General features: G+C 55.9%; 1 protein-coding gene across 3 annotated transcripts in view; it reads left to right on the forward strand.

The window, feature by feature from the left end:
- The window catches only part of LOC107324353 (uncharacterized), a 79,649-nt gene that overhangs the window by 25,689 nt on the left and 31,368 nt on the right, over nt 1-22,592 (forward strand). For all 3 annotated transcript variants that reach the window (XM_085535685.1, XM_085535682.1, XM_085535684.1), the window contains exons 5-17: nt 718-843; nt 1,800-1,847; nt 2,950-2,991; nt 3,455-3,517; nt 4,805-4,879; nt 6,567-6,650; nt 9,240-9,296; nt 10,897-10,950; nt 11,049-11,102; nt 11,222-11,275; nt 15,608-15,661; nt 19,884-19,937; nt 21,388-21,432. In XM_085535685.1, the coding sequence (XP_085391811.1) occupies nt 718-843; nt 1,800-1,847; nt 2,950-2,991; nt 3,455-3,517; nt 4,805-4,879; nt 6,567-6,650; nt 9,240-9,296; nt 10,897-10,950; nt 11,049-11,102; nt 11,222-11,275; nt 15,608-15,661; nt 19,884-19,937; nt 21,388-21,432 (810 nt within the window). The remainder of the gene's footprint in view (nt 1-717; nt 844-1,799; nt 1,848-2,949; nt 2,992-3,454; nt 3,518-4,804; nt 4,880-6,566; nt 6,651-9,239; nt 9,297-10,896; nt 10,951-11,048; nt 11,103-11,221; nt 11,276-15,607; nt 15,662-19,883; nt 19,938-21,387; nt 21,433-22,592) is intronic.

Here is a 22,592-nt window from a genome sequence, read left to right on the forward strand (position 1 = left end):
GGGGGGATATGGGGTATGGGGGGGCTATGGGGCTGGGGGGGGATATGGGGGGGCTATGGGGTTCTATGGGGCTGGGGGGGGCTATGGGGTTCTATGGGGCTGAGGGGGTCTATGGGGTTCTATGGGGCTGGGGGGGTTCTAGGGCTGAGGGGGTATATGGGGCTTGGGGGCTCTATGGGGTTCTATGGGGCTGAGGGAGGTCTATGGGGTATGGGGGGGGGATATGGGTATGGGGGGGTCTATGGGGCTGTGGGGGGGTCTATGGGTTTCTATGGGGCACTCTGGGTTTCTATGGGGTCTCTATGTGTCCCTATGTGTCTCTATGGGTCTCTATGGGTCCCTATGGGTCTCTATGGGTCTCTATGGGGTCTCTATGGGTCTCTATGGGTCTCTGTGTGTCTCTATGTGTCTCTATGGGTCTCTATGGGGTCTCTATGTGTCTCTATGTGTCCCTATGTGTCCCTATGGGGTCTCTGTGGGTCCCTATGGGTCCCTATGGGTCTCTATGGGGTCTCTATGGGGTCTCTATGTGTCTCTATGTGTCCCTATGTGTCCCTATATGTCCCTATATGTCCCTATGTGTCCCTATATGTCCCTGTGTATCCCTATCTGTCCCTATCTGTCCCTATATGTCCCTATCTGTCTCTATATGTCCCTATATGTCCCTATATGTCCCCATATGTCCCCATATGTCCCTATATGTCCCTGTCCCCATAGGGCTCAATCCAGGAGCTGTCGCTGTGGTCAGACCTCCGTTCCGCTAGGGGGCGCTGTCCGTTCCCTCGGCGCCGCTGCGCCCCCCAGCGGCCACAGAGCGACATGGCGGCTGTGAGACACGGACCGGTGTGTGCTCCCATAGGGGGGGTATAGGGTGTATAGGGTGGGGGGGGGTCCCCTATAGAGGGGGGTCCCCTATAGGATGGGGGGCTCCTATGGGGGGGGTATAGGATGTATAGGGTGTGGGGGGGGTCCCCTATATCTCTATAGGATAGAGGGGATCCTATAGGACCGGTGTGTGCTCCTATGGGGGGGGTATAGGATGTATAGGGTGGGGGGGTCCCCTATAGAACAGGGGGGCTCCTATAGGAGCTATGGGGGGGAGGGGTCCCCTATAGAAGGGGGGGGGTGTCTCTATAGGATAAGGGGGCCCCTATGGGGGGCGTGGGAGGGGGGCTATAGGATATTGGGGGGGTCCCCTATAGAAGGGGGGGGGTCTCTATAGGATAAGGGGGCCCCTATGGGGGGGGGCTATAGGAGATTGGGGGGGTCCCCTATAGAAGGGGTGATCCCCTATAGGATGGGGGGGCTCCTATAGGGGGGAGGTATAGAATGGGGTGGGGTCCCCTATAGAAGGGGGGGCTCCTATAGGAGCTATGGGGGGGGTCCCTATAGAAGGGGGGGGTCTCTATAGGATGGGGGGGCTCCTATAGGAGCTATGGGGGGGAAGGGGTCCCCTATAGGATAGGGGGGCTCCTATGGGGGGGGGTATAGGGTGTATAGGGTGGGGGGGGTCCCTATAGAAGGGGGGAGGTCTCTACAGGATGTGGGGGCTCCTATAGGGGGGGGTATAGGGTGTATAGGGTGGGGGGGGTCCCCTATAGAACAGGGGGGGGTCTCTATAGGATGGGGGGGCTCCTATAGGATCTATAGGGGGGGGAGGGGTCCCCTATAGAAGGGAGGGGTCCGCTATAGGATAGGGGGGCTCCTATAGGGGGGATGTATAGAATGGGGGGGGTCCCCTATAGAAATGGGGCTTAATTAAGGCTTAATTAACGAACCCCCCCCCCCCCACCCACCAGGTTCGAGGCCTGAAAGGAGACAAAGGAGAAGCGGCCGCCATCGAACCCGTAAATGACCCCAAAATCAGCCCAAATCACCCCAAAATCACCCCAAAATGACCCCAAATCCCCCCATTGACCCCAAAAGAACCCAAAATCACCCCAAATCAACCCAAAAATCACCCCAGAAGACCCCAAATGACCCCAAATCTGTCCCCAAATCCCCCCATTGACCCCAAAAGACCCCAAATCTGACCCTAAATCCCCCCATTGACCCCAAAAGACCCCAAATCCCACCCCAAATCCCCCCATTGACCCCCAAATCCCCCCCAAAAGACCCCAATCCCCCCAAATGACCCCAAATCCGACCCCAAATCCCCCATTGACCCCATATGACCCCAAATCCCCCCTAAATGACCCCAAAAGACCCCAAATGACCCCATATCTGACCCCCAATCCCCCCCATTGACCCCATAATACGACCCCAAATCCCCCCAAATGACCCCAAAAGACCCCAAATCCCCCCAAATGACCCCAAAAAGACCCCAAATCCCTCATTGACCCCATAATCCGACCCCAAATCCCCCACTGACCAAAAAAGACCCCAAATGACCCCAAATCCGACCCCAAATCCCCCCTAAATGACCCCAAATCCCCCATTGACCCCAAATCCCCCATTGACCCCATAATCCCCCATTGACCCCAAATCCCATTGACCCCAAATCCCCCATTGACCCCAAATCCCATTGACCCCAAATCCCCTATTGACCCCATAATCCCCCATTGACCCCAAATCCCCTATTAACCCCATAATCCTCCCATTAACCCTAAATTCCCCCTAAATGACCCCAAATCCCCCATTGACCCCAAAAAACCCCAAATCCCCCCTAAATGACCCCAAATCCAACCCCAAAAGACCCCAAATCCTCCATTGACCCCATAATCCCCCATTGACCCCATAATCCTCCCATTAACCCCAAATCCCCCCAAATGACCCCAAATCCACCCCATTGACCCCATATTCCCCCCAAATCCGACCCCAAATCCCCCATTGACCCCAAATCCGACCCCAAAAGAACCCAAACCCACCATTGACCCCATAATCCGACCCCAAATCCCCCCTAAATGACCCCAAATCCCCTATTAACCCCATTCTTATCTCCCCCTACAGGCCATGTTGGTTGAGGGTCCCGCAGGCCCCGAAGGCCCGGCTGTGAGTCACCCCATAAGTGACCCTATAACTGACCCTATAACTGACCCTATAAGGGACCCTATAAGTGACCCTATAACTGACCCCATAACTGACCCTATAAGGGACCCTATAACTGACCCTAAAAGTGACCCTATAACTGACCCTATAAGGGACCCTATAACAGACCCTATAAGGGACCCTATAAGTGACCCTATAAGGGACCCTATAACTGACCCTATAACTGACCCTATAACTGACCCCATAACTGACCCTATAAGGGACCCTATAAGTGACCCTATAAGTGACCCTATAACTGACCCTATAAGTGACCCTATAACTGACCCTATAAGTGACCCTATAAGTGACCCTATAACTGACCCCATAAGTCACCCTATAAGTGACCCTATAAGTGACCCTATAAGTGACCCTATAAGGGACCCCATAAGGGACCCCCCCTTATGGTGTCCCCCCCCCGACCCTATAGGGGATTTCGGGACCCCCAGGGGCTCAGGGACCACCAGGAGCACCAGGAGACCCCGGAGAGAGGGTGAGTCACCCCATAGACACCCTATAACGACCCTATATTGACCCTATAGGGACCTCATAGTGACCCTATAACGACCCCATAGCCACCCTATAACGACCCTATAGCCACCCTATATCAACCCTATAACGACCCCATAACAACCCCATAACGACCCCATAGCCATCCTATAACGACCCTATAGACCCTATAATGATCCTATTGACCCTATATTGATCCTATTGACCCTATAATGCCCCTATTGACCCTATTGACCCTATAGTGACCCTATAGTGACCCCATAGTGACCCTATAAGGACCCTATTGACCCCATAATGACCCTATATTGACCCTATAATGACACTATAATGACCCTATTGACCCTATAATGACCCTATATTGATCCTATTGACTCTATAATGATCCTATTGACCCTATAATGACCCTATATTGATCCTATTGACCCTATTGACCCTATATTGATCCTATTGACCCTATATTGACCCTATAATGACCCTATATTGATCCTATAGACCCTATATTGATCCTATAGACCCTATATTGACCCTATTGACCCTATATTGATCCTATTGACCCTATATTGATCCTATTGACCCTATAATGACCCTATAATGACCCTATATTGATCCTACTGACCCTATATTGACCCTATTGACCCTATATTGATCCTATATTGATCCTATAATGATCCTATTAACCCTATATTGATCCTATTGACCCTATATTGACCCTATAATGACCCTATTGACCCTATATTGACCCTATTGACCCTATATTGATCCTATTGACCCTGTATTGACCCTATATTGACCCTATAATGACCCTATAATGATCCTATTTCCCCTATATTGACCCTATTGACCCTATAATGACCCTATTGACCCTATATTGATCCTATTGACCCTATATTGACCCTATTGACCCTATATTGATCCTATTGACCCTATATTGACCCTATAATGACCCTATATTGATCCCATATTGACCCTATATTGATCCTATTGACCCTATAATGACCCTATAATGACCCTATATTGATCCTATTGACCCTATATTGATCCCATAGTGACCCTATAAGGACCCTATTGACCCTATAATGACCTTATAATTACCCTATTGATCCCATAATGACCCTATATTGATCCTATTGACCCTATATTGATCCTATAATGACCCTATTGACCCTATATTGATCCTATTACGACCCTATTGACCCTATATTGATCCTATTGACCCTATATTGACCCTATTGACCCTATAATGACCCTATTGACCCTATTGACCCTATAGGGTCCCCCCGGTCGCCCTGGTCTGCCCGGCTCTGATGGGACCCCAGGACCCCCCGGCACCGCCATGATGCTGCCGGTACTATGGGGTTATGGGGCAGCTTATGGGGTTATGGGGCAGCTTATGGGGTTATGGGGTTATGGGGCAGCTTATGGGGTTATGGGGCAGCTTATGGGGTTATGGGGCAGCTTATGGGGTTATGGGGTTATAGGGTTATAGGGTTATGGGGTTATGGGGTGTTATAGGGTTATGGGGTTATGGGGTTATGGGGTGTTATAGGGTTATGGGGTTATAGGGTTATGGGGTTATGGGGCAGATTGTGGGGTTATGGGGCAGCTTATGGGGTTATCAGCTTGTGAGATGGGGGGTTATGGGGTTATAGGGTTATGGGGTTATGGGGTGTTATAGGGTTATGGGGTTATAGGGTTATGGGGTTATGGGGCAGATTGTGGGGTTATGGGGCAGCTTATGGGGTTATCAGCTTGTGAGATGGGGGGTTATGGGGTTATCAGCTTATGGGGTGGGGTGGGTATGGGGTTAAGGGGGGCTTATGGGGTCAGCTTATGGGGTGGGGGGGGTTATGGGGTTAAGGGGGGTTATGGGGTCAGCTTATGGGATGTGGGGGTTATGGGGTTATGGGGTGGGGGGGGTTATGGGGTTAAGGGGGGTTATGGGGTCAGCTTATGGGGTGGGGGTGGGGTTATGGGGTTAAGGGGGGTTATGGGGTGGGGGGGTTATGGGGTTAAGAGGGGTTATGGGGTTAAGGGTCTTATGGGGCTAAGGGGGGTTATGGGGTGGGGGTTATGGGGTTAAGGGGGGTTATGGGGTTAAGGGGGGTTATAGGGTTAAGGGTCTTATGGGGTTAAGGGGGGTTATGGGGTGGGGGGGGTTATGGGGTTATGGGGCAGCTTATGGGGTGGGGGGGTTATGGGGCAGCTTATGGGATTAAAGGGGGGTTATGGGGTTAAGGGGGGGTTATGGGATTATCAGCTTATGGGGCAGCTTATGGGGTGGGGGGGGTTATGGGGTTAAGGAGCAGTTTATGGGGTTAAGGGGGGTTATGGGGCTAAAGGGGGTTATGGGGTTATCAGCTTATGGGGCAGCTTATGGGGTGGGGGGGGTTATGGGGCTAAAGGGGGTTATGGGGTTATCAGCTTATGGGGCAGCTTATGGGGTGGGGGGGGGTATGGGGTTAAAGGGGGGTTATGGGGTTAAAGGGACTGATGGGGCAGCTTATGGGGTTATGGGGTTAAAGGGGGTTATGGGGTTATCATCTTATGTGGTTAAGGGGACTTATGGGGCAGCTTATGGGGTTAAAGGGGGTTATGGGGTTAAAGGGACTTACGGGGCAGCTTATGGGGTGGGGGTTTATGGGGTTAAGAGGGGTTATGGGGCTAAAGGGGGTTATGGGGTTATCAGCTTATGTGGTTAAGGGGGGATATGGGGCAGCTTATGGGGTTAAAGGGGGTTATAAGGGTAAAGGGGGTTATGGGGCAGCTTATGGGGTTAAAGGGGGTTATGGGGTTAAAGGGACTTATGGGGCAGCTTATGGGGTTAAAGGGGGTTATGGGGTTAAAGGGACTTATGGGGCAGCTTATGGGGTGGGGGTTTATGGGGTTAAGGGGGGTTATGGGGTTAAGGGGGCTTTATGGGGTCAGCTTATGGGGTGGGGGTTATGGGGTGCTATTATGGGATGTTATGGGGTGCTATTATGGGATATAATATTATGGGATGTTATAATATTATGGGATATTATGGGGTGCAGTTCCGGTTCAGCAGCTCAGCACTGAAGGGTCCGGCTGTGGCAGCGCAGGAACTGCAGGCACAGGAGGCGCTAATGCAGGCCAGGGTGAGTGACCCCATAGAGACCCATAGATACCCCATAGACACCCCATAGCCACCCCATAGAGACCAATAGAGCTGCAGGCACAGGAGGCGCTAATGCAGGCCAGGGTGAGTGACCCCATAGCCACCCCATAGCCACCCCATAGGGACCCATAGACACCCCATAGAGACACATAGCCACCCCATAGAGACCCATAGAGACACATAGCCACCCCATAGAGACCAATAGAACTGCAGGCACAGGAGGCGCTAATGCAGGCCAGGGTGAGTGACCCCATAGCCACCCCATAGAGACCCATAGGGACACATAGAGACCCCATAGAGACCCCATAGAGACCCATAGAGACCCATAGAGACACATAGAGACCCATAGAGACCCATAGAGACACATAGAGACACATAGAGACCCATAGAGACACATAGAGACACATAGAGACACATAGAGACCCATAGAGACACATAGAGACCCATAGAGACCCCATAGAGACCAATAGAACTGCAGGCACAGGAGGCGCTAATGCAGGCCAGGGTGAGTCACCCCATAGAGACCCATAGCGACCCCATAGAGACCCATAGCCACCCCATAGAGACACATAGAGACACATAGCCACCCCATAGCCACCCCATAGGGACCCATAGAGACCCCATAACAACCCCATAGGGACCAATAGAACTGCAGGCACAGGAGGCGCTAATGCAGGCCAGGGTGAGTGACCCCATAGACACCCCATAGAGACCCATAGAGACCCCATAGAGACACATAGAGACACATAGAGACCCATAGAGACCCATAGAGACCCCATAGAGACCAATAGAGACACATAGAGACCCATAGAGACCCATAGAGACCCCATAGAGACCAATAGAGACACATAGAGACCAATAGAACTGCAGGCACAGGAGGCGCTAATGCAGGCCAGGGTGAGTGAGCCCATAGCCACCCCATAGAAACCCATAGACACCCCATAGAGACCCCATAGAGACACATAGAGACCCATAGAGACCCATAGAGACACATAGAGACACATAGAGACCCCATAGAGACCCCATAGAGACCCATAGAGACACATAGAGACACATAGAGACCCCATAGAGACCCCATAGAGACCCATAGAGACACATAGAGACACATAGAGACCCCATAGAGACCCCATAGAGACACATAGAGACCCATAGAGACTAATAGAGCTGCAGGCACAGGAGGCGCTAATGCAGGCCAGGGTGAGTGACCCCATAGAGACCCATAGAGACACATAGAGACCCATAGAGACCCCATAGAGACCCATAGAGACACATAGAGACACATAGAGACACATAGAGACACATAGGGACCCATAGGGACACATAGAGACCCATAGAGACCCATAGAGACCCATAGAGACCCATAGAGACCCATAGAGACACATAGAGACACATAGAGACCCCATAGGGACCAATAGAGCTGCAGGCACAGGAGGCGCTAATGCAGGCCAGGGTGAGTGACCCCATAGAGACCCATAGCCACCCCATAGCCACCCCATAGAGACCCATAGGGACACATAGAGACACATAGGGACCCCATAGAGACACATAGGGACACATAGAGACACATAGGGACCCCATAGAGACACATAGGGACACATAGAGACCCATAGAGACACATAGGGACCCCATAGAAACCCCATAGAGACCCCATAGGGACCCCATAGAGACACATAGGGACCCATAGAGACCCATAGTGACCCATAGAGACCCATAGAGACCCCATAGAGACCCCATAGAGACACATAGGGACCCCATAGAGACCCACAGCGACCCCATAGAGACCCATAGGGACCCATAAAGACCCCATAGAGACCCATAGTGACCCCATAGAGACCCACAGAGACACATAGAGACCCATAGCAACCCCATAAAGACCCCATAGAGACCCATAGAGACCCATATAGACCCATAGTGACCCCATAGAGACACATAGGGACCCCATAGAGACCCACAGAGACATAGAGACCCACAGCGACCCCATAGAGACCCATAGCAACCCCATAAAGACCCCATAGAGACCCATAGAGACCCATAGTGACCCATAGTGACCCCATAGAGACACATAGGGACCCATAGCCACCCCATAGAGTCCCATAGAGACACATAGTGACCCCATAGAGACCCACAGAGACACATAGAGACCCCATAGAGACCCACAGCGACCCCATAGAGACCCATAGACACCCCATAAAGACCCCATAGAGACCCATAGAGACCCATATTGCCCCATAGTGCCCCATATTGCCCCATAGCGCCCCATAGAGACCCATAGCCACCCCACAGGCCCCATAGAGCCCACAGACCCCACAGAACCCAGCAATCCTATAGACCCCACTGCCCCATAGATCCTGTCTGCCCCATAGATCCCATCTGCCTCATAGATCCCATCGATTCCATCTGCCCCACAGATCCCATAAATCCCATAGATCCCATTGGCCCATAGATCCCATCTGCCCCATGGATCCCATCTGCCCCATAGATCCCATAGACCTCGTTGTCCCCATAGACCCCATAACCCCCCCCCCAATCCCCTATAGGACTGACCCCCTGTTCTCCCCCCACCCCACAGCTGGCCCTACGGGGACCCCCCGGCCCTATGGGTTATACTGGGCGGCCTGGACCTATGGTGAGTATGGGGCGACCCTATAGAGGGGGGTGACCCTATAGAGGGGATGGAGACCCTATAGAGGGGATGGAGACCCTATAGAAGGGGGGGACCCTATAGATGGGGGTGGAGACCCTATAGAGGAGGTGGAGGCCCTATAGAAGGGGGAGACCCTATAGATGGGGGTGGAGACCCTATAGAGGGGGGGAGACCCTATAGAGGGGGGGGGGAGACCCTATAGAGGGGATGGAGACCCTATAGATAGGAGGAGACCATATAGGGGTGACCCTATAGAGAGGGTGGAGACCCTATAGATAGGGGGAGACCATATAGAGGTGACCCTATAGATGGGGGTGGAGACCCTATAGATGGGGTGGAGACCCTATAGAGGGGATGGAGACCCTATAGATGGGGGTGGAGACCCTATAGATGGGGGGAGACCATATAGAAGGGGGAGACCATATAGATGGGGGGAAACCATATAGAGGTGACCCTATAGAGGGGGTGGAGACCCTATAGAAGGGGGTGGAGACCCTATAGATGGGGGTGGAGACCCTATAGATAGGGGGAGACCATATAGAGGTGACCCTATAGAGAGGGTGGAGACCCTATAGATGGGGGTGGAGACCCTATAGAGGGGGGAGACCCTATAGAGGTGACCCTATAGAGGGGGTGGAGACCCTATAGAGGGTGTAAAGACCCTATAGATGGGGGTGGAGACCCTATAGATGGGGGAGACCCTATAGATGGGGGTGGAGACCCTATAGATGGGGTGGAGACCCTATAGAGGGGATGGAGACCCTATAAAGGGGGGGAGACCCTATAGATGGGGGTGGAGACCCTATAGAGGGGATGGAGACCCTATAGATGGGGGGAGACCATATAGGGGTGACCCTATAGATGGGGGTGGAGACCCTATAGAAGGGGGAGACCCTATAGAGGAGGTGGAGACCCTATAGAGGAGGTGGAGACCCTATAGAGGGGATGGAGACCCTATAGAGGGGATGGAGACCCTATAGAGGGGGGGGGAGACCCTATAGAGGGGATGGAGACCCTATAGAGGGGGGAGACCCTATAGAGTGGATGGAGACCCTATAGATGGGGGTGGAGACCCTATAGAGGGGGTGCAGACCCTATAGAGGGGATGGAGACCCTATAGAGGGGGGAGACCATATAGGGGTGACCCTATAGAGGGGGTGGAGACCCTATAGATGGGGGTGGAGACCCTATAGATGGGGGTGGAGACCCTATAGATGGGGGAGACCCTATAGAGGGTGTAAAGACCCTATAGATGGGGGAGACCATATAGAGGTGACCCTATAGAGAGGGTGGAGACCCTATAGAGGGGGTGGAGACCCTATAGAGGGGATGGAGACCCTATAGATGGGGGGAGACTATATAGGGGAGACCCTATAGATGGGAGAGGAGACCCTATAGAGGGTGGGAGACACTATAGATGGGGGGAGACCATATAGGGGTGACCCTATAGAGAGGAGGAGGAAGCCCTATAGAAACGGGGAGAGATCCTACAGGGATGGACCCTATAGAGGCGACCCTATAGGGCTGACCCTATAGGGCTGACCCTATAGAACCCCCCCATCACCCCATTGTTTTATTATAGGGCCAACCCGGCAGCGTCGGCATGAAGGGTGAAAGTGGCGATTACGGACCTCAGGTGACCCCAAAACCCCATAAACCAACCCCAAATCATCGTCCCCTATAGGGGACCCTATAGGGCTTTATGGGGTCCCACCGACCCTATATCCCATATAGGGACCCCGAGGACCACAAGGGCTCAGTGGACCCCCAGGGAAACCCGGAAGGAGGGTGAGTTTGGGGTCAGGGGGGGATATATGGGGTCAGGGGGGGGGGTTATGGTATGGGGACCTATAGGAACCTATATAGACCCTTATAGGTTCCTATAGGGTCTCTGGTGGGGTTTATAGGGTCGGCCTGGAGCGGATGGAGCACGAGGGTTGCCTGGAGATCCTGGTGTGAAGGTATGGGGCTGGGGGGGGGCTTATGGGGTGGGGAACCTATAGAACCTATAGGGTGGATCCTATGGGGCTTTGGGGTCCTATAGGGTGGATCCTATGGGGGTTTGGGGTCCTATAGGGGGTTTGGGGTCCTATAGGGTGGATCCTATGGGGGTTGGGGGTCCTATAGGGTGGATCCTATGGGGGGTTGGGGTCCTATAGGGTGGATCCTATGGGGGTTTGGGGTCCTATAGGGGGTTTGGGGTCCTATAGGGTGGATCCTATGGGGGTTGGGGGTCCTATAGGGTGGATCCTATGGGGGTTTGGGGTCCTATATGGGGTGGGAGAACCTATAGGGTGGATCCTATGGGGGTTGGGGGTCCTATAGGGTGGATTCTATGGGGGTTTGGGGTCCTATAGGGGTTGGGAGAACCTATAGGGTGGATCTTATGGGGGTTTGGGGTCCTATAGGGGTTGGGAGAACCTATAGGGTGGATCCTATGAGGGTTTGGGGTCCTATATGGGGTGGGGGAACCTATAGGGTGGATCCTATGGGGGTTTGGGGTCCTATAGGGTGGATCCTATGGGGGTTGGGGGTCCTATAGGGTGGATCCTATGGGGGTTTGGGGTCCTATATGGGGTGGGAGAACCTATAGAACCTATAGGGTGGATCCTATGGGGGTTTGGGGTCCTATAGGGGGTTTGGGGGAACCTATAGGGTGGATCCTATGGGGGTTTGGGGTCCTATAGGGTGGATCCTATGGGGGGTTGGGGTCCTATAGGGGTCGGGGTGGATCCTATGGGGGTTTGGGGTCCTATATGGGGTGGGGAACCTATAGAACCTATAGAGTGGATCCTATGGGGGTTTGGGGTCCTATAGGGTGGATCCTATGGGGGTTTGGGGTCCTATAGGGTGGATCCTATGGGGGTTTTGGGTCCTATAGGGTGGATCCTATGGGGGTTTGGGGTCCTATATGGGGTGGGAGAACCTATAGAACCTATAGGGTGGATCCTATGGGGCTTTGGGGTCCTATAGGGTGGATCCTATGGGGGTTGGGGGTCCTATAGGGTGGATCCTATGGGGGTTTGGGGTCCTATATGGGGTGGGAGAACCTATAGGGTGGACTCTATGTGGGTCTGGGGTCCTATAGGGGTCGGGGTGGATCCTATGGGGGTTTGGGGTCCTATAGGGGTCCTATAGGCTGGATCCTATGGGGGTTTGGGGTCCTATATGGGGTGGGAGAACCTATAGGGTGGATCCTATGGGGGGTTGGGGTCCTATAGGGGTTGGGGGAACCTATAGGGTGGATCCTATGGGGTGGATCCTATGGGGGTTTGGGGTCCTATAGGGGGTGGGAGAACCTATAGGGTGGATCCTATGGGGGTTTGGGGTCCTATAGGGGTCGGGGTGGATCCTATGGGGGTTTGGGGTCCTATATGGGGTGGGGGAACCTATAGGGTGGATCCTATGGGGGTTTGGGGTCCTATAGGGTGGATCCTATGGGGGTTTGGGGTCCTATAGGGGTCGGGGTGGATCCTATGGGGGTTTGGGGTTCTATAGGGGCTTTGGGGGAACCTATAGGGTGGATTCTATGTGGGTTTGGGGTCCTATAGGGTGGATCCTATGGGGGTTTGGGGTCCTATATGGGGTGGGAGAACCTATAGGGTGTATTCTATGTGGGTCTGGGGTCCTATATGGGGTGGGAGAATCTATAGGGTGGATCCTATGGGGCTTTGGGGTCCTATAGGGGTCGGGGTGGATCCTATGGGGGTTTGGGGTCCTATATGGGGTGGGAGAACCTAAAGGGTGGATCCTATGGGGGTCTGGGGTCCTATAGGGGTCGGGGTGGATCCTATGGGGGTTTGGGGTCCTATATAGGGTGGGGGAACCTATAGGGTGGATCTTATGGGGGTTTGGGGTCCTGTATGGGGTGGGAGAATCTATAGGGTGGATTCTATGGGGGTTTGGGGTCCTATAGGGGGTGGGAGAACCTATAGGGTGGATTCTATGTGGGTCTGGGGTCCTATAGGGTGGATCCTATGGGGGTTTGGGGTCCTATATGGGGTGGGAGAACCTATAGGGTGGATCCTATGGGGGTTTGGGGTCCTATAGGGTGGATCCTATGGGGGTTTGGGGTCCTATAGGGGTTGGGGTGGATCCTATGGGGCTTTGGGGGTCCTATAGGGTGGATCCTATGGGGGTTTGGGGTTCTGTAGGGGTCGGGGTGGTCCCTATAGGGGTTTGGGGTCCTATAGGGGTTGGGGAACCTATAGGGTGGATCCTATGGGGGTTTGGGGTCCTATAGGGGGTGGGGGAACCTATAGGGTGGATCCTATGGGGGTTTGGGGTCCTATATGGGGTGGGAGAACCTATAGGGTGGATCCTATGGGGGTCTGGGGTCCTATAGGGTGGATCCTATGGGGGTTTGGGGTCCTATAGGGTGGATCCTATGGGGGTTTGGGGTCCTATAGGGGTCGGGGTGGATCCTGTGGGGGTTTGGGGTCCTATATGGGGTGGGAGAACCTATAGGGTGGATTCTATGGGGGTTTGGGGTCCTATAGGGGTCGGGGTGGATCCTGTGGGGGTTTGGGGTCCTATAGGGGCTTTGGGGGAACCTATAGGGTGGATCCTATGGGGGTTTGGGGTCCTATAGGGGTCGGGGTGGATCCTATGGGGGTTTGGGGTCCTATATGGGGTGGGGGAACCTATAGGGTGGATCCTATGGGGGTTTGGGGTCCTATAGGGTGGATCCTATGGGGGTTTGGGGTCCTATAGGGGTCGGGGTGGATCCTATGGGGGTTTGGGGTTCTATAGGGGCTTTGGGGGAACCTATAGGGTGGATTCTATGTGGGTTTGGGGTCCTATAGGGTGGATCCTATGGGGGTTTGGGGTCCTATATGGGGTGGGAGAACCTATAGGGTGTATTCTATGTGGGTCTGGGGTCCTATATGGGGTGGGAGAATCTATAGGGTGGATCCTATGGGGCTTTGGGGTCCTATAGGGGTCGGGGTGGATCCTATGGGGGTTTGGGGTCCTATATGGGGTGGGAGAACCTAAAGGGTGGATCCTATGGGGGTCTGGGGTCCTATAGGGGTCGGGGTGGATCCTATGGGGGTTTGGGGTCCTATATAGGGTGGGGGAACCTATAGGGTGGATCTTATGGGGGTTTGGGGTCCTGTATGGGGTGGGAGAATCTATAGGGTGGATTCTATGGGGGTTTGGGGTCCTATAGGGGGTGGGAGAACCTATAGGGTGGATTCTATGTGGGTCTGGGGTCCTATAGGGTGGATCCTATGGGGGTTTGGGGTCCTATATGGGGTGGGAGAACCTATAGGGTGGATCCTATGGGGGTTTGGGGTCCTATAGGGTGGATCCTATGGGGGTTTGGGGTCCTATAGGGGTTGGGGTGGATCCTATGGGGCTTTGGGGGTCCTATAGGGTGGATCCTATGGGGGTTTGGGGTTCTGTAGGGGTCGGGGTGGTCCCTATAGGGGTTTGGGGTCCTATAGGGGTTGGGGAACCTATAGGGTGGATCCTATGGGGGTTTGGGGTCCTATAGGGGGTGGGGGAACCTATAGGGTGGATCCTATGGGGGTTTGGGGTCCTATATGGGGTGGGAGAACCTATAGGGTGGATCCTATGGGGGTCTGGGGTCCTATAGGGTGGATCCTATGGGGGTTTGGGGTCCTATAGGGTGGATCCTATGGGGGTTTGGGGTCCTATAGGGGTCGGGGTGGATCCTGTGGGGGTTTGGGGTCCTATATGGGGTGGGAGAACCTATAGGGTGGATTCTATGGGGGTTTGGGGTCCTATAGGGGTCGGGGTGGATCCTGTGGGGGTTTGGGGTCCTATAGGGGCTTTGGGGGAACCTATAGGGTGGATCCTATGGGGGTTTGGGGTCCTATAGGGGTCGGGGTGGATCCTATGGGGGTTTGGGGTCCTATATGGGGTGGGGGAACCTATAGGGTGGATCCTATGGGGGTTTGGGGTCCTATAGGGTGGATCCTATGGGGGTTTGGGGTCCTATAGGGGTCGGGGTGGATCCTATGGGGGTTTGGGGTTCTATAGGGGCTTTGGGGGAACCTATAGGGTGGATTCTATGTGGGTTTGGGGTCCTATAGGGTGGATCCTATGGGGGTTTGGGGTCCTATATGGGGTGGGAGAACCTATAGGGTGGATTCTATGTGGGTCTGGGGTCCTATAGGGTGGATCCTGTGGGGGTTTGGGGTCCTATAGGGGTCGGGTTGGTCCCTATGGGGGTTTATGGGGCTCTATAGGGTTTGGGGTACTATGGGATGGGGGCCTGTGTCTATAGGTGCTCCCTATGGGGCGCTCACCCCATATATTCCTTATAGGGTGATCGCGGCTTCGATGGCTTACCGGGACTGCCAGGAGACAAAGGACACCGCGTGAGTGGGGCTGCCCCATAGCTGCCCCATAACTGCCCCATAGCTGCCCCATAACTGCCCCATAACTGCCCCATAACTGCCCCATAGCTGCCCCATAGCTGCCCCATAGCTGCCCCATAACTGCCCCATAGCTGCCCCATAACTGCCCCATAACTGCCCAATAACTGCCTCATAGCTGCCCCATAGCTGCCCCATAGCTGCCCCATAACTGCCCCATAGCTGCCCCATAACTGCCCCATAGCTGCCCCATAGCTGCCCCATAACTGCCTCATAGCTGCCCCATAACTGCCCCATAACTGCCCCATAGCTGCCCCATAACTGCCCCATAACTGCCTCATAGCTGCCCCATAGCTGCCCCATAACTGCCTCATAGCTGCCCCATAACTGCCCCATAACTGCCCCATAGCTGCCCCATAACTGCCCCATAGCTGCCCCATAACTGCCCCATAGCTGCCCCATAACTGCCCCCACCCTATAACCTCCAGCCCCATAACTCCCACCCTATAACCCCCACCCTATAACCCCCACCCTATAACCTCCATCCCAGCCCCATAACCCCCCTCCCAGCCCCATTACCCCCACCCCATAACCCCCACCCCATAACCCCCACCCTATAACCCACCACCCCATAACCCCCACCCCATAACCTCCAGCCCCATAACCCCCCTTCCAGCCCCATAACCCCCACCCCATAACCTCCAGCCCCATAACCCCCATTCCAGCCCCATAACTCCCACCCTATAACCCCCACCCTATAACCCCCCACCCCATAACCCCCACCCTATAACCCCAGCCCCATAACCTCCAGCCCCATAACCCCCCTCCCAGCCCCATAACTCCCACCCTATAACCTCCAGCCCCATAACCCCCACCCTATAACCCCCACCCCATAACCTCCAGCCCCATAACCCCCCTCCCAGCCCCATAACCCCCACCCTATAACCCCCACCCCATAACCCCCACCCTATAACCCCCATCCCAGCCCCATAACCCCCACCCCATAACTCCCACCCCATAACCACCATCCCAGCCCCATAACCCCCACCCTATAACCCACCACCCCATAACCCCCACCCTATAACCCACCACCCCATAACCCCCACCCTATAACCCCCACTCTATAACCCACCACCCTATAACCCCCACCCTATAACCCCCACCCCATAACCCCCATCCCAGCCCCATAACTCCCACCCTATAACCTCCAGCCCCATAACCCCCATCCCAGCCCCATAACCCCCACCCTATAACCCCCACCCCATAACCTCCAGCCCCATTACCCCCATCCCAGCCCCATAACCCCCACCCTATAACCCCCACCCCATAACCCCCACCCTATAACCCACCACCCTATAACCCCCACCCTATAACCCCCACCCCATAACCCCACCCTATAACCTCCATCCCAGCCCCATAACTCCCACCCTATAACCCCCCACCCCATAACCCCCACCCCATAACCCCCATCCCAGCCCCATAACCCCCACCCTATAACCTTCAGCCCCATAACCTCCCTCCCAGCCCCATAACTCCCACCCTATAACCCCACCACCCCATAAGCCCCACCCTATAACCCCCATCCCAGCCCCATAACCCCCACCCCATAATCTCCAGCCCCATAACCTCCATCCCAGCCCCATAACCCCCACCCTATAACCTTCAGCCCCATAACCCCCATCCCAGCCCCATAACCCCCACCCTATAACCCCCACCCTATAACCTCCCTCCCAGCTCCATAACCCCCACCCTATAACCTTCACCCTATAACCCCCACCCTATAACCCCCACCCCATAACCCCCACCCCATAACCCCCCACCCTATAACCTCCAGCCCCATAACCCCCCTCCCAGCCCCATAACCCCCACCCCATAACCCCCACCCCATAACCCCCATCCCAGCCCCATAACCCCCGCCCCATAACCCCCCACCCCATAACCTCCAGCCCCATAACCCCCATCCCAGCCCCATAACTCCCACCCCATAACACCCCACCCCATAACCTCCAGCCCCATAACCCCCATCCCAGCCCCATAACCCCCACCCCATAACCTCCATTCCAGCCCCATAACCCCTACCCTATAACCTCCATCCCAGCCCCATAACCCCCACCCTATAACCTCCATCCCAGCCCCATAACCCCCACCCCATAACCTCCAGCCCCATAACCCCCCTCCCAGCCCCATAACCCCCACCCCATAACCTCCAGCCCCATAACCCCCATCCCAGCCCCATAACCCCCACCCTATAACACCCACCCTATAACCTGCAGCCCCATAACCCCCATTTCTGCCCCATAACCCCCACCCTATAACCCACCACCCCATAACCCCCACCCTATAGCCTCCATCCCAGCCCCATAACCCCCACCCTATAACCTTCAGCCCCATAACCCCCCTCCCAGCCCCATAACCCCCACCCTATAACCTTCACCCCATAACCCCCCTCCCAGCCCCATAACCCCCACCCAGCCCCATAACCCCCACCCCATAACCCCCACCCCATAACCCCCCACCCTATAACCCCCACCCTATAACCCCCACCCTATAACCCCAGCCCCATAACCCCCATCCCAGCCCCATAACCCCCACCCTATAACCTCCATCCCAGCCCCATAACCCCCACCCCATAACCCCCATCCCAGCCCCATAACCCCCACCCTATAACCCCCACCCTATAACCCACCACCCCATAACCCCCACCCTATAACCTTCAGCCCCATAACCCCCATCCCAGCCCCATAACCCCCACCCTATAACCCCCACCCTATAACCCCAGCCCCATAACCCCCCTCCCAGCCCCATAACCCCCACCCTATAACCCCCGCCCCATAACCCCCATCCCAGCCCCATAACCCCCACCCTATAACCCCCACCCCATAACCCCCATCCCAGCCCCATAACCCCCACCCTATAACCTCCAGCCCCATAACCCCCATCCCAGCCCCATAACCCCCACCCTATAACCCCCACCCTATAACCTTCACCCCATTACCCCCATCCCAGCCCCATAACTCCCACCCCATAACACCCCACCCCATAACCTCCAGCCCCATTACCCCCATCCCAGCCCCATAACCCCCACCCCATAACCCACCACCCCATAACCCCCATCCCAGCCCCATAACTCCCACCCCATAACCCCCCACCCTATAACCCCCACCCTATAACCCACCACCCCATAACCTCCAGCCCCATAACCCCCATCCCAGCCCCATAACCCCCACCCTATAACCCCCATCCCAGCCCCATAACCCCCACCCCATAACCCCCACCCTATAACCCCCATCCCAGCCCCATAACCCCCACCCCATAACCCCCACCCTATAACCCCCATCCCAGCCCCATAACCCCCACCCTATAACCCCCACCCTATAACCTTCACCCCATTACCCCCATCCCAGCCCCATAACTCCCACCCCATAACACCCCACCCCATAACCTCCAGCCCCATTACCCCCATCCCAGCCCCATAACCCCCACCCCATAACCCACCACCCCATAACCCCCATCCCAGCCCCATAACTCCCACCCCATAACCCCCCACCCTATAACCCACCACCCCATAACCTCCAGCCCCATAACCCCCATCCCAGCCCCATAACCCCCACCCTATAACCCCCATCCCAGCCCCATAACCCCCACCCCATAACCCCCACCCTATAACCCCCATCCCAGCCCCATAACCCCCACCCCATAACCCCCACCCTATAACCCCCATCCCAGCCCCATAACCCCCACCCTATAACCCCCACCCCATAACCCCCATCCCAGCCCCATAACCCCCACCCTATAACTTCCAGCCCCATAACCCCCATCCCAGCCCCATAACCCCCACCCCATAACCCCACCCTATAACCTCCATCCCAGCCCCATAACCCCCACCCTATAACCCCCACCCTATAACCCACCACCCCATAACCCCCACCCCATAACCTCCAGCCCCATAACCCCCCTCCCAGCCCCATAACTCCCACCCCATAACACCCCACCCCATAACCTCCAGCCCCATTACCCCCATCCCAGCCCCATAACCCCCACCCTATAACCTTCAGCCCCATAACCCCCATCCCAGCCCCATAACTCCCACCCCATAACCCCACCACCCCATAACCCCCACCCCATAACCCCCATCCCAGCCCCATAACCCCCACCCCATAACCCCCCACCCTATAACCCCCACCCCATAACCTCCAGCCCCATAACCCCCATCTCTGCCCTATAGGGTGAGAGCGGCATCCGGGGAGAGCCCGGACCCCCAGGAGAAGATGGGGAGAGGGTGAGGAGGGGGAAAATAGGGGGAGATATGGGGTTTTTGGGGGGGATTTGGGGTATATGGGGTTCTATGGGGGGGTTATGGGGTTCTGTGGGGGGTTTGGGGGGGATATGGGGTTCTGTGGGGGGGTTATGGGGTTCTGTGGGGGGATATGGGGTTTTTTGGGGGGCTTGGGTGTATATGGGGTGCTATGGGGGGTTCTGGGGGGATATGGGGTTCTATGGGGGGGTTATGGGGTTCTATGGGGGGGTTATGGGGTATATGGGGTTCTATAGGGGGGTTGGGGGTATACGGGGTTTGATGGGGGTATATGGGGTTCTATGGGGGGGTTATGGGGTTCTATGGGGGGGGTATGGGGTTCTATGGGGGGTTTGGGGGAGATATGGGGTTCTATGGGGGGATTATGGGGTTCTATGGGGGAGTTGGGGGGATATGGGGTTCTATGGGGGGATATGGGGTTCTATGGGGGGAAATGGGGTTCTATGGGGGAGTTGGGGGGATATGGGGTTCTATGGGGGGATATGGGGTTCTATGGGGGGATTATGGGGTTCTATGGGGGAGTTGGGGGGATATGGGGTTCTATGGGGGTATATGGGGTTCTGTGGGGGGGAGTTGGGGGGATATGGGGTTCTATGGGGGTATATGGGGTTCTATGGGGGGGTTATGGGGTATATGGGGTTCTATGGGGGGGAGTTGGGGGGATATGGAGTTCTATGGGGGGGTTATGGGGTATATGGGGTTCTATGGGGGGGGAGTTGGGGTATATGGGGTTCTATGGGGGGATTTGGGGGTATATGGGGTTCTATGTGGGGGTTATGGGATATATGGGGTTCTATGGGGGGATATGGGGTTCTATGGGGGGGTTATGGGGTATATGGGATTCTATGGGGGGGAGATGGGGGGGATATGGGGTTCTATGGGGCGGTTATGGGATATATGGGGTTCTATGGGGGGGTTATGGGATATATGGGATTCTATGGGGGTTCTATGGGGGGATATGGGGTTCTATGGGGGGGTTATGGGGTATATGGGATTCTATGGGGGGGAGATGGGGGGGAGATGGGGTTCTATGGGGCGGTTATGGGATATATGGGGTTCTATGTGGGGGTTATGGGGTATATGGGGTTCTATGGGGGGGTTATGGGGTATATGGGGTTCTATGGGGGGGAGTTGGGGGGATATGGGGTTCATATGGGGGTATATGGGGTTCTATGGGGGGGTTATGGGGTATATGGGGTTCTATGGGGGGGAGATGGGGGGGATATGGGGTTCTATGGGGCGGTTATGGGATATATGGGGTTCTATGTGGGGTTATGGGGTATATGGGGTTCTGTGGGGGGGAGTTGGGGGGATATGGGGTTCTATGGGGGTATATGGGGTTCTATGGGGGGGAGATGGGGGGATATGGGGTTTTGGGGGTGATCTGAGACTGGGATCTTTGGGGTCTTCATAGGGGGACGCCGGAGATGTGGGACCACGTGGGATGCCTGGAGAGGCGGTAACGGCCCCAATGACACCCCCCCCATAACCCCCCCTTATGGGACCCCCACCCCATAGCCACCCCAAGACCCCCCTTATGGGACCCCCCAGGACCCCCCTTATGGGATCCCACCCCATAACCCCCCTTATGGGACCCCACCTTTATGGGATCTCACCCCATAATCCCCCCAGGACCCCACCCTTATGGGACCCCCCCCCCCCATAACACCCCCCAGGACCCCCCTTATGGGACCCCCCCCCTTATGGGATCCCACCCCATAACCCCCCCCAGGACCCCCCTTATGGGACCACCCAGGACCCCCCCAAGGCCCCCCTTATGGGACCCCCCAATGAATTCCCTTATGGGACCCCCCCCCATAGCCCCCCCAGGACCCCCCTTATGGGTCCCCCACCCCATAACCACCCCAGGACCCCCCTTATGGGACCCCCACCCCATAACCCCCCCAAGACCCCCCTTATGGGACCCCCCAATGAATCCCCTTATGGGACCCCCCCCCATAGCCCCCCCAGGACCCCCCTTATGGGATCCCCCTTATGGGACCCCCCAATGAATCCCCTTATGGGACCCCACCCCTCATGGGACCCCCACAGGACCCCCCTTATGGGATCCCACCCCATAACCCCCCCCAGGACCCCCCTTATGGGACCCTGACCCCAAAACCCCCCCAGGACCCCCTTTATGGGACCCCCACCCCATAACCCCCCCAGGACCCTCTTATGGGACCCCCCCTTATGGGACCCCCCTTATGGGACCCCCCTTATGGGACCCCACCTTTATGGGATCTCACCCCATAACCCCCCCAGGACCCCCATTATGGGACCCCCCCCCTTATGGGATCCCACCCCATAACCCCCCCCAGGACCCCCCTTATGGGACCCCCCCCCCATAGGACCCCACAGGTCCCCCCTTATGGGATCCCACCCCATAACCCCCCCAGGACCCCCCTTATGGGACCCCACCCCATAACCCCCCCAGGACCCCCGTTATGGGACCCCCCCCCCTTATGGGATCCCACCCCATAGGACCCCCCCAGGACCCCCCTTATGGGATCCCACCCCATAACCCCCCCCAGGACCCCCCTTATGGGACCCCCCCTTATAGGACCCCCCAATGAATCCCCTTATGGGACCCTGACCCCATAACCCCTTATGGGACCC

Source organism: Coturnix japonica, unplaced genomic scaffold (assembly GCF_054131305.1).
Source record: "Coturnix japonica strain WE unplaced genomic scaffold, WE-NBRP24 Scf152, whole genome shotgun sequence".
NCBI lineage: Eukaryota > Metazoa > Chordata > Aves > Galliformes > Phasianidae > Coturnix > Coturnix japonica.